A 13,188-nucleotide genomic window follows, 5' to 3' on the forward strand; every position below is an offset into this window, starting at 1 on the left:
CTCTCAACTCTATGGTCAAATAATCTTCGACAAAACAGGAAAAAATATACAGTGGAAAAAAGAAAGTCTCTTCAAGAAATGGTGCTGGGAAAACTGGGCAACTATATGTAGAAGAATGAAAATCGACCATTCTCTTACACCGTACACAAAGATAATCTCAAAATGGATAAAAGACCTCAGTGTGTGACAGGAATACATCAGAATCCTAGAGGAGAACAATGGCAGTCATCTCTTCGATATCAGCCACAGCAACTTCTTTCAAGATATTTCTCCAAAGGCAAAGGAAACAAAAGCGAAGATGAACTTCTGGGATTTCATCAAAATCAAAAGCTTCTGCACAGCAAAGGAAACAGTCAAGAAAACAAAGAGGCTACCCATGGAATGGGAGAAGATATTTGCAAATGACAGTACAGACAAAAGGTTGATATCCAGGATCTATAATGAACTCCTCAAACTCAACACACACAAAACAGACAGCCATATCAAAAAATGGGCAGAAGATATGGACAGACACTTCTCCAATAAAGACATACAAATGGCTATCAGACACATGTAAAAATGTTCATCATCACTAGCCATCAGGGAGATTCAAATTAAAACTACATTGAGATATCACCTTATACCAGTTAGAATGGCCAAATTAGCAAGACAGGAAACAACATGTGTTGGAGAGGATGTGGAGAAAGGGGAACTCTCTTCCACTGTTGGCGGGAATGCAAGTTGGTGCAGCCTCTTTGGTGAACAGTGTGGAGATTCCTCAAGAAATTAAAAATAGAACTTCCCTATGACCCTGCAATTGCACTACTGGGTATTTACCCCAAAGATACAGATGGAGTGAAAAGAAGGGCCATCTGTACCCCAATGTTTATAGCAGCAATGGCCACGGTCGCTAAACTGTGGAAAGAACCAAGATGCCCTTCAACAGACGAATGGATAAGGAAGATGTGGTCCATATACACTATGGAGTATTATGCCTTCATCAGAAAGGACGAATACTCAACTTTTGTAGCAACATGGACGGGACTAGAACAGATTATGCTGAGTGAAATAAGTCAAGCAGAGAGAGTCAATTATCATATAGTTTCACTTATTTGTGGAGCATAATAAATAGCATGGAGGACATGGGGAGTTAGAGAGGAGAAGGGAGTTGTGGGAAATTGGAAAGGGAGATGAACCATAAGAGACTATGGACTCTGAAAAATAATCTGAAGGTTTTGAAGGGGCGGGGGGTGGGAGGTTGGGGGTACCAGGGGGTGGGTATTATAGAGGGCACGGATTGCATGGAGCACTGGGTGTGGTGCAAAAATAATGAATACTGTTATGCTGAAAATAAAATATAAATTAAAAAAATAAATAAAAATATAAATAAATAAATAAATAAATAACAACAAAATACAAAAAACAAAAAAACAAAAATTCCTCTCATTAACCTTCTGTGTTGGCCTAGATGAAACAAAGGTATCTTTCCCCATTTTTATGGATCACAACGAAGATAAATTTCATTCTGCACAATTGAGAAAATGTCCTAAGAGTTGTGCCTGAATTTTTTTAGATCTTTCTGTGTTTACTTGTTCTATTTCTTGTTCCTGTTTTATTTTACCTTGACTTTACCTAAATCCTAAAATGAGTATATCTTGTGGAACCCCATGAATCCTTTCAAATACTTTTAACTCTATGTAGTTGCTTTAGTTGCTATGTAAAAACTTATAAAAATGGAGTATACAATGAAGTCTATGGTGGGGTTGTTTTTTTTTTTTTCTAAAATTTTTTATTAACATATAATATATTATTAGTCCCAGGAGTACAGGTCTGTTTAACTTCCAGGTTTGCACATCTATGGTGTTTTATTGATTATTTTTCCCTGTGGTTACACGATTAAGGAAGTCAACTGGGCCAAGGGAGAAATAAAATTGGTGTTTGATTTTTTTAATTGCTGCTCCTGGAACTCATATACTCTGACTTATCTGGTCCGTACCATTACAGCTATGACAGTTCTTCATAGCTTAGCACTCCTTTACCATCATCAGTAAATTCTGTAAAGAGACTAATTAATAGTACTTGAAAAAAAATAGTACTAGAGTTGCACTAAGACTTTATTCTTGGATCCAGATTTTAACATGAGTTCCAGAAATAAGTGATCCATATTTATTTAACAGTAATGTTCATAGTCTAGGAACAATATCTACTATGTCAATTTATCTCTAATTTGATACTGCACATAAAAGTATTTAAAATCACGTACTGGAAAGCATTTACTGTGTATAAAAGCTTAACAACACTTGCCCCTTTTATGGATGAAAAAGAAAAAAGATTTCAAGGCTCTTTCCAAATCAAGTGTTTGGAATCAAACTTCCTTAAAAAGGAAGATTGTCACTACCCGCTCTCGGATCTGCTTGGTTCTCACTCCATAAATAATGGGGTTAAGAGCAGGGGGGATGATCACATATAAATTAGCCAGGAGTATGTGGATATAACGTGGAATATTGTGTCCAAATCGGTGAGTCATAAAGGAGAAAAATGCTGGAGTGAAAAAAGCTAAGATGACACATCCATGGGAACCACAGGTATTCAGCGCTTTGAGCCTGGCCTCCCAGGATGGGAGTCTGAAGACAGCATGTAGAATCTTCACATAGGAGATAGCAATCAAAACAACATCCAAAAGTATCATAGAGATGAGGATTAATCCAAATAATATATTGACCTTTATGCTGACACAGGCCAGGCGGGCAATTCCCATGTGCTCACAGTAGGTATGGGGTATAATGTTATGTCCGCAGAATGAAAGCCTTAGAAGGAGAAACACAAGTGGAAATACTAACGCAAAATTTTTCAACATTCCTACTCCAGCAATAATACAAATAGTTCTGTTGGTGAGGATTGTGTTGTATCGAAGAGGGTAGCAAATGGCAATATAGCGATCAAAAGCCATGGCTACAAGCATGAATGTTTCAAAGCCTGTGAACAGGTGTATGAAGAACATCTGAGTTAAGCATCCCCCAAAGTCAATCTCACTAAGCCCAAACCAGAAAATGCTCAGCATTTTGGGAATGGTGGCAGTAGAGAGGCCCAGGTCAGTGAGTGCCAACATGGCCAATAAGTAGAACATGGGTTGATGAAGGCTGTGCTCAGTCTGGATCACAAAGAGGATGATGACATTCCCCAGGAGGGCAATCAGATATACTGTAGCAAAAGGGACACCAAGCCAGAGCTGCATATTTTCTAGTCCTGGGATTCCCAAAAGCAGGAAGGATGAGGGGTGAATACATGAGGTATTGGCTGGAGACATGCTAGCAAAGCCTTCTAATGTTCAAACTCTCCTCATCTGAAGGAATCTTTAGTACTATATAAGGCTTTCCAATGTCATCAATACTGCTTATACTGAATAAGAACAAAAAAAGATGTAATTACTATATTTCTTCTAGGAATACAGAAGAAAGATCATGTTTTCCCTCATACATCTTTTCTTCTCTTTTACTTTCATTGATACATACATATGATGAATGAAATAGAATATTCCTTAAGAAATATTAATGGATATTTACATATTAGATGAGATCGTCTAAGTTAATTTTAGTGAGAACACTGATTAAGCCAGTTGATATAAGATCCTATTTTAGACTCTTAAAAATATTTAATTATAGATGGGAGAAGATAGACATATTGATATGTATATGTAAGATATACATATTGATATCCCACTGATAAAAGACTATAATCTGTGAGTACTGGCAATATTGTAGATTTCAGAAGCATCTTTTAAGATCACTTGTTTAAAAACAAAAAGCAAAAACATACCCATAAATACAGAGATCTAACTGATGGTTGCCAGAGGGTAGAAGTATGTGAGAATGGACTAGATGGATGAAGGGTAATGGGAAATACAGCTTTCCAGTTATGGAATGAATAACTCACAGGGATAAAATTACAGCATAGGGAATAAAGTCAATGGTACAATAATTGTGTTGTATGGTGACAGATGGTAAGCATGGGATAATGAATTAGTTTGTCAAATCACTATGTTGTATAACTGAAACTAATGTAGCATTGTGTATCAATTATACTTCCATAAAATAATCCATAAAATAATAATAATAATAATGAAAGTTAAAGATCATTTGTTTAACTAGAAATATGAGCCCAATATATTCCTCTGTGCATTTCCACTTATAACCAAAGGACTTTTATTTTTGCTACTTAATATGGCCTTTCTTCTTCAACTTGTTTGTAAATAACTTTCATCAAAATCTAAGCACATTTTTTTGCTTTTTCTAATTTGTGTTACTTTTGTATCAAGGGATGAAGACATTTGCTTCATTCTTCAAAACAAAGACCTCGCTTAATGAGGCCAAAGAGTTCACAAAATTCAATGTAACATAATTAATGTTAGATATAAAGCCACCATTTTTAGAAAGATTAACTGAGGCTTAAAGCACTGACTATACCATTCAGGTTCCCCATTTATGTCCCGTAGTCCTCATAGAAGACAAGCTGGCTTTACTTCTTTTTTTTTTTTAAATATTTTATTTATTTATTTGACAGAGATCAAAAGTAGTTCACTTTACTTCTTAACTATGCATACCATTTCCAACTTTGTTCCTATATGGGAATTCATGATTAATGTCATCATTATTATTGTCATTGCTATTAGAAGGGAAAAAAACAACTACAGAAATAATAGTGTTATATAAGCATTTAATATTATTTATTTCAGTTTTACAAAGAAATTTCAGATGAATTATACCACTTGCTACTCACACCAGCCACATGGAAAAAACAGGACAGATTCTGACTCCTAAATTAGTGGATTTCTTTTATGTCTGGATCACAGAAGCATGTCTCCATCCTCAAAATCACTGCTTGCTTGCAGTCATCAGCCCTCTGACCTTCTGGTGTTCCTAAGAGTCTATCCAAATGCACGGATTTATGGAATTCTCGTATAGTAATAAAAATTTAGCCCTCTATTGGGTTTCTTGAGTTACATGCCCTCATAAACAGCACCCCAAATTTCCTCCTACTTTCCAGTTCTTCAATCTCTACTATCTCTTGCATATTTTCTAATATAATAGTTCTAAATTTATATTTCTAAAGAACTGGGAACCAAAATGAGCGTCTTTTAATTAGAATAAAGAATAGCCCTGGGGCACCTAGGTGGCTCAGAGGATTAAGCCTCTGCCTTCAGCTCAGGTCATGGTCTCAGGGTCCTGGAATCGAGGCCCACTTCGGGCTCTCTGCTCAGCAGGGAGCCTGCTTTCCCCTTTCTGCCTGCCGCTCTGCCTACTTGTGATCTCTCTCTCTGTGTCAAATAAATAAATAAAATTTAAAAAAAAGAAGAAGAATAGCCTTTTGAAGAGGATGGAATAGCATTAATATGAGACATGACCTCTTTCTAAAAGGCAAGGAAGTTAGGATGTTGCACAATATACTATGCACTTGAGACTGTAGACAAAGTAGATTTTAAGAATGAAAGAGAAATGCCTTGTGAGAGAAAACGAGGAAGATGAAAACTCTAATTTTAGTATATGTGCTGCCGAAGCGAGCACAAGATGAAATCTCTAAAAGTGGAAATATATCTGTAGGAGAAATCCTCAAGACAGGTGTGAGGAAAAGAGAGGAGGAACCAGCATCATCCTCCAATTAACCCTCCACATCTTCCTCAAGTTACCCATTCTCTAAAAAGCATTCTCTAAATTGATATTCAGTGTATTGGCTGGTGATAGCCTTTCCTAAGACCTTCTTATTCTTCTACATGGTTCTCTGTATGTCTACTTAACCAATGTCTGAGTTCCCATTGAATTGTAAGCTTCACACAGAGTTGCAGAAGAGGCCAGTGAGCACTTTTGTTCATCATTGTTTCTCTAGCACAACATCTGGCAGATAGCTGCCACTCAAAACATTTGTGAATGAAAGACTGGATAAGTAGGTAATTTTTAATTCTAACTCCTGGTAAAAAATCCTCATGTTAGGAGCATAGGAACATAAATCACACAGTTAAGGACAGAGAAATGAGAATCAAAACCATGAATTAAAACTGTGAATGTACATGGTAAAGCCTTGATCAGATGCTTTCCTGACAAGGGGTCTATTAATGGGCTTCTGGTGTAACAAAAGGAGACTACAAAGCAGACATTGTAGGTAAGACTTAGCAAAAGCAGGTGGTATGACAATCAGAAATAGGCAGCAACAAATGATTGATTTATATATGTATATCTTATTTTTCTCATGGAAACCCTTGACTCTTTTATTGCTCTATGGTATTAATGAAATATCAATAGAAAGCTTTCATAATAATGCATTTTACAAAATCTGAGTTATTCAATCTTTTATAACGCCAACTTGTTTTCACATAAAATCACTATTTACTCTAAAATAGAGTGCCTAAATAAATAGAATCTTTCAAGGGCCAAAAGGATGAGAGCAGAGACTTGTGAAATCTGTAATCAAAGCCCTAGACTTGCAAAGGAATTGAGGACTCCTCATGTAAGAAAAATAGATTAGGACAGGAGGAAGAAAAGAAATAGCTGAAAAGCAGCTTCATTCTCCATGCCAGCTAGCGAGAAGATGCTTCTAATGTCTATGCAGACCAGATCTTTATCTTTGCAGAGATGGAACAACAAAAGCTCAAGAACTGTGTTAAAAACAAAACACATTCCATCAGGTACTCTGCAGTGCTGAGTAAAGGGAGCCTTTTCTTAAAGCAGAGTTGTGTCTTTGCAAACCACTTAGCAGGACTCGTTCAGGAGTAATGGCCAAATGCCAGATTCACATCAACCCAAATGAGATCCACTCTCCCAATCCAGATCAAACAGGCAGGTGGAGAGTTAAATAAATCCATACATGTTCTTGATGTGGAGACAGAACAAATATCATCTTAGTTTTATCTAACTAGGCCCTAGCATTAGGAAAATAGTAAATTATAGATAAAAAGTGAGTGAGTTCTGCTGACAGGAAAGTGATGTCTTTAAATAAATTTATCATTTTTTTCAATTGTTTTGCATTCTTATCTACAGCTTATATATGTAAATAAAAAATTAAAAAAAAAATAAAAAAATAAAAAGTAGATGAAAGATATATGTAATGTTAAAAGTGCTTGATAATAAGGAAGACTAAAGAAAGAGTGAATATATATGTAAACATGTAGCCATATAGTATGCATAAATCAGAATGAAAAAGTCCACTGTACTTTTAAGAAGCTGCATACTAGGGACACCTGGGTGGCTCAGTGGGTTAAGGTCTCTGCCTTCGGCTCAGGTCATGATCCCAGTGTCCTGGGATCGAGCCCCGCATGGGGCTCTCTGCTCGGCAGGGAGCCTGCTCTCGCCTCTCTCTCTATCTACCTACCTCTCTGCCTACTTGTGATCTCTGCCTGTCAAATAAATAAATAAAATCTTAAAAAAAAAAAGAAGCTGCATACCGCTTAGAAGCTGAAGGCATTAAACAATTGCTGCTCTTCTCCATTAGTGACAATGAAATAAAAATAGAAAATGTAATATTTGATTTGGAAAAAAAATGAGAATGTCAATTTTTTGGATATTTAATACAAAAGAAATTCTGAAATAAGCATTCACATGACAAAGTTCAGTAGAATTAGGCTAAAAGAGTTAGAAATGGGAAGGAAAGAAAGAGAGTGAGAAGAGGAAAGACAGAACAGAGAGGGGGAGAGAGAGAGGGAAATGAGGCAAAACAGGACAGAGAGGGAAATGAATGCCGTAATATCTCAATAAAATAAGTTGTTTGCTTAGTTTTTTAAAAAAAATTTCCTTATCATTAAAGTAGGTATGCTTGTTGTGAAAAAAAATTAAAAAACACTAAGATATGCAAAATTACCTGAAATTCTACCAATTAGAAATTTAATATAAAATATTTTGGCTTATGTTCTCCAAATTAATATTTGTATCATATATAAATGTGTGTCATTAATTTAATGAAGGGATTTAATCACTAGACCCAAATTCAAACCTTCCCAACCTATACGTTTAAATACATATAGCAGCCAAGCCTATATCCAACTCACCGTCTTCAGGAATAGCCAATATTAAAAGAATCTACAATCCTGACCAAGAACTGCTCCAAGCATGTCTTAGCACTATAACTGGGGTTCAAGGACACAAGTTTATCATGAGATTGAAAATCCTCTCCCTGACGGGGAGTAGCTGTTCTTCTGCAGCCACATGGGATGAGAACATGAATGACAATGAATTCACAAGTTATCACCGTAGGTTTATAAGCAGAAAAAAGCACAGGGGCAAGGGAATCCTTTGGGACTTTCAAGTTTCTCCCCTTAGCTTTCCAATTTGAAAGAATTGCTCCTTCTCTAACAACCCACTTTTTCTCATTATTCTGTTGCCATCAGTCCTACAAGAATAATATCTGAGCCAACCCATAATTTCTCCAACTCATTATCCATGGTTGGTCTACACTTTGATGATGGTGCCACTCTTTTCCAGCACATATTATTTATTTGATCTAGAAGTTAGGTCAGCCACTGAACACTTATTTAAAATTAAGTTTGTAGTCAGTAATGTTTTGCATCTCTAAATCTCTTACCCAAGAAGCTTATATTCTGGTTGCATAGTTAATACTAACCATGTATGAACATGCAAATAACTACATTTTAACATATATGGGACCAACTTCAGAGCTGCAGAAATACAGGGAATTGGTGAGTTTTCTAGGCTTCCTAACTCAATTTCCTTTAGAAGAGGCTTAGAAGTTGGCACAATAAAAACTGCAAGATAAAATGGAAACATACATCATTTGAGGACATCACAGAAAGATTATGTACTGTGATTAGCCTAGAGAAGTATAAAATCATGAGATACTTACTTTCTTCTGAGAAAGGAAAAAGCAGCTCTAATATCTGTCAGCTAATATCTTTTCTGGCACAAACATCCTAATTAAGGACGTCCACTTAGTATAAACAATTTCACTAAGTATGAGCATCTTTTTTTTTTTTAGATTTTATTTATTTATTTGAGAAAGAGATAATGAGAGAGAGAGAGAGAGAGAGAGAGCATGAGAGGAGAGAGATCAGCAGGAGAAGACGACTCCCTGCAGAGCTGGGAGCCTGATGCAGGACTTGATTCCGGGACTCCAGGATCATGACCTGAGCCACAGACAGTCACTTAACCAACTGAGCCACCCAGGCGCCCAAGCATAAGCATCCTGAAAGCATCTGCTTCTGGAAAATATCCTCTAACAACTCCAAATCCAATATCAAGCTCTTCCTTGAACACTCTTACTGAGACCCCTAACAGCTCACCACTGTGTGTGGTGTCTCTCGTTAGAGCAGGTGATGAATCCTCCTATTTTAAAAACTGTAATTGTATTCCTGGTGATTGTTGGCTAGAAAGCCATGATATCTCCTATGTAGAAGACTATCTGTTGGTCTGCATGTTCATCAGTAACTGGTGTTCTCAGGGTTTTTCATCTGAATAGGCTCTAATGTTGCCTTCTTGTGTTTTAGTGTACATTTCCCTGAAGTCCAGTGATGCTGAGCATCTTTTTACATATTTATTTGCCATCCATATAATTTTCTTTGGTGAAGTGTCTGTTCAAATCATTTCTCCATGTTTTAAATTGCATTGTTTCCTTATTGCTGAGTCTTGAGAGTTCTTGTATATTTTGAATATAAGTCTTTCACAATGTATATGTTTTGCACATTAAGGTTTTAATTCCAGTATAGTTAACATACAGTGTTGTATCAGTTGCAGGTGTACAATGTAGTGATTCAACACTGCATATGACACCCAGTGCTCATCACAAATGCCCTCCATAATCCCCACCACCTATTTCACCCACTCACCTCCCCTCTGGTAACCATTAGTTTGTTCTCTACCATTAAGAGTCTGTTTCTTGGTTTGTCATTATCTCTCTCTTTCTCTTTTCTTTTGCTCATGTGTTTTATTTATTAAATTCCACATATGAGTGAAATCATATGATATTTGTTTTTCTCTGAATGACTTATTTCACTTAGCATAATACTCTCTAGCTTCATCTGTGTTGTTGCAAATGCCAAGATTTCATTATTTTTATGGCTGAATAATATATATATATATATATATATATATATATATATACACACACACACACATATATTTACTACATTTTCTTTATCCATTCCTCTATCAGTGGACACTTTGGCTGCTTCCATAATATGGTTATTGTAAATAATGCTGCTACAAACATCAAGGTGCATGTATTCCTTTAAATTAATATTTTTGTACTTTTTGCATAAATACTCAGTAGTGAGATTACTAGATCATATAATAGTTTTATTTTTAACTTTTTGAGGAACCTCCATCCTTTTTCCATAGTGGCTGCCAAGTAGGTTTAGAGGGAACACACTTCAGCATAATAAAGGTCTTAGATGAAAAACCCAGAGTGAACATCATACTCAATGGGAAAAAACTGAGATCTTTTCCCCTAAGATCAGGAGCAAAACAGGGATACACCCACTCTCACCACTTTTATTCAACATAGTACTAGAAGTCCTAGCCACAGCAATCAGAAAACAAAAAGAAATAAAAGGCATCCGAATTAGTAAGAAAGAAGTAATATTTTCACTCTTTCCACATGATATAATACTAAACATAGAAAACCCTAAAGATTCTACCCCAAAAAACTATGAGAACAGATAAATACATGGTAGCAAGATATAAAATCAGCATACAAATATCTGTTGCATTTCTATATACTAATAAAGAAGCAGCAGAAAACTAAATTAAGAAAAAATCCCCACTTAACAATTGCACCAAAAATAATAAAGTACATAGGAATAAACATAACCAAAGAGGTTAAATTCCTGTACTCAGAAAACTATGAAACACTGATGAAGGAAACAGAGATGACACAAAGAAATGAAAAAACATTCCATGCTCATGGATTGGAAGAAGAAATATTGTTATTCAGAAATCTACAGATTTAATGCAATCCCTATCAAAATACCAACAGCATTTTTCACAGAACTGAAACAAACAGTCCTAAAATTTATATGGAACCACAAAAGACAGTGAATAGTCAAAGCAATCTTGAAAAAGAAAAACAAAGCACAAAACTGTACCACTGTCTTTCACCATACACAAAAATAATTTAAAAATGGATTAAAGACCTAAATCTGAGGTGAGACCTGAAACCATAAAAATCCTAGAAAAGAGCACAGGCAGTAATTTCTCTGATATAGGACATAGCAACGTTTTCCTAGATCAGTCTTCAGAGGTAAGGGAAATGAAAGCAAAAATAACCACAATCCTGATTTCTAACACTTGCCTGCAAAAAGGAGCAAAAGATTAGCAGCAGACCTGAAACCATTTTTTCTCTTCTACCACTGAAAGATAGTGGTCCAGTTTCATCCTTTTGCATGTAGCTGTCCAGTTTTCCTAACACCCTTCATTGAAGAGATTCTTTTTCCCATTATATTTTCATTCCTCATTTGTTAAAGTTTAGTTGACCATATAATTGTGGGTTTACTTCTGTGTTTTCTATTCTGTTTTATTGACCTATGTATCTATTTTTTGTGTCAGTACAATATTTTTTTCATTACTATAGCTTTGTAATATAACATGAAGTCTGAAACTGTGATGCCTCCAGCTTTGTTTTTCTTTTACAGGAAAGAAAATCCATGCTGTCTTCTGCCTGCCCTCCTGTGAAGGTGGATGCAATACTAAGCATCATACTCTCATCTGTAAACTTATGAATATAATAATGATTTTATAGGACTACCTTGATTATCAAAGAGGATAAATACAAGCACTTTGTAAAAGATGCACTCCTTAAAAATTGTACTATTATCACCAACAAATTTATTATTATCTGTAATAATAAAAGATTACAGAAAAAAGATGTTTTTTCTGCTTATATTTATCTTTGCTACTTCTCTTCGGTAGTTTTAGAAAATAACCCCCTTATAATGAGCAAATGGAGTAAATCTGAACTATAATTCTAGAAATAACAATGGTTAACTGACTTTAAAAAAAAATTCTCAAAACCCACTCCCTAATCTGCTTGGTCCTGACCCCATAGATTACAGGATTCAGGGCTGGTGGAACAACCACATATAGGTTGGCCAAGAGGATATGGATACACTGGGGGATATTATGGCCAAAACGGTGTGTCAAGAAAGAGAAAAATGCTGGTGTGAAAAAAGCTAAGATAACACCAATGTGGGAGCCACAGGTATTGAGAGCTTTGAGTCGAGCCTCCCTGGAAGGCAGGCAGAACACAGCATGGAGAATCCTGACATAGGAAAGTACAATAAGAAGCACATCCAATAGTAAAATAGCCATATCCCCAAGACCAAATATTATATTGACTCTGATGCTGGCACAGGCCAGACGGGCAATGCCCATGTGTTCACAGTAGGTATGAGCGATGATACAGTGGCCACAGAAGGGCAGCCTCAGGAGAAGAAACACCAGTGGGATCACCATGCATAGGCTCCGCAGAATAGCAATGGCTCCAATAATACAGATAATTTTGCTGGTGAGGATCATGGTATACTGAAGGGGTTTACAAATGGCTATGTAGCGGTCAAAGGCCATGGCCACCAACACAATGCTCTCCATGGCAGTGAAGAAATGGATGAAGAACATCTGGGAAAGGCAGCCTTCAAAAGATATATCCCTGATCCTGAACCAGAAGATGCCCAGCATTTTGGGGATGGTGGCTGTGGACAAGCCCAGGTCGATGGAGTCCAACATGGCCAGAAAGTAGTACATGGGCTCATGGAGACTCTGTTCAGTCTGGATCACAAATAGGACAGCGGCATTCCCCAAGAGTGCAACAACATACACAAAGAAAAAGGGAAATCCAATCCAAATGTGCACATCTTCTAGCCCTGGGATACCCAAGAGGAGGAACGAAGAAGGATGGAAGTGGGTGTCATTAAGAATGGACATTGTCTCCGCCACTGTTGGTGACTGCATATAACAGTGTTAGATGTCAGCTTCCTGGTAGTGATTCTTGCTCCACTTCCCTCTTTTTCTGACTCCTGGTTAAATGGAAAATGTTTGTAATATTCATATTCTCCCATTTCTTCCAACGGTATCAAAACTTCTCAGACAACAAAAAGAAATAAAAGGCATCCAAATCGGTAAGAAAGAAGTAATATCTTCGCATGATGTAATACCATACATAGAAAACCCTAAAGATTCCACCAAAAACAAACAAACAAACAAAAACAAAAACCTACGA

The 13,188-nt window shown here is 36.4% G+C and overlaps 2 protein-coding genes across 2 annotated transcripts; both read right to left on the reverse strand.

The window, feature by feature from the left end:
- Window positions 1-2,344: 2,344 nt before the first annotated feature.
- On the reverse strand, window positions 2,345-3,286 carry LOC101671840 (olfactory receptor 52E8-like). Its single transcript, XM_004778986.1, has one exon. The coding sequence runs from the start codon at window positions 3,284-3,286 to the stop codon at window positions 2,345-2,347; it is 942 nt and encodes a 313-aa protein (XP_004779043.1).
- An 8,677-nt stretch (window positions 3,287-11,963) lies between these two features.
- LOC101671528 (olfactory receptor 52E8) lies at window positions 11,964-12,899 on the reverse strand. Its single transcript, XM_004778985.2, has one exon. The coding sequence runs from the start codon at window positions 12,891-12,893 to the stop codon at window positions 11,964-11,966; it is 930 nt and encodes a 309-aa protein (XP_004779042.2). The 5' UTR covers window positions 12,894-12,899.
- Window positions 12,900-13,188: the final 289 nt, after the last annotated feature.

Source organism: Mustela putorius, unplaced genomic scaffold (assembly GCF_011764305.1).
Source record: "Mustela putorius furo isolate JIRA1106 unplaced genomic scaffold, ASM1176430v1.1 tig00000238_pilon_pilon_pilon, whole genome shotgun sequence".
NCBI classification, from domain to species: Eukaryota; Metazoa; Chordata; class Mammalia; order Carnivora; family Mustelidae; genus Mustela; species Mustela putorius.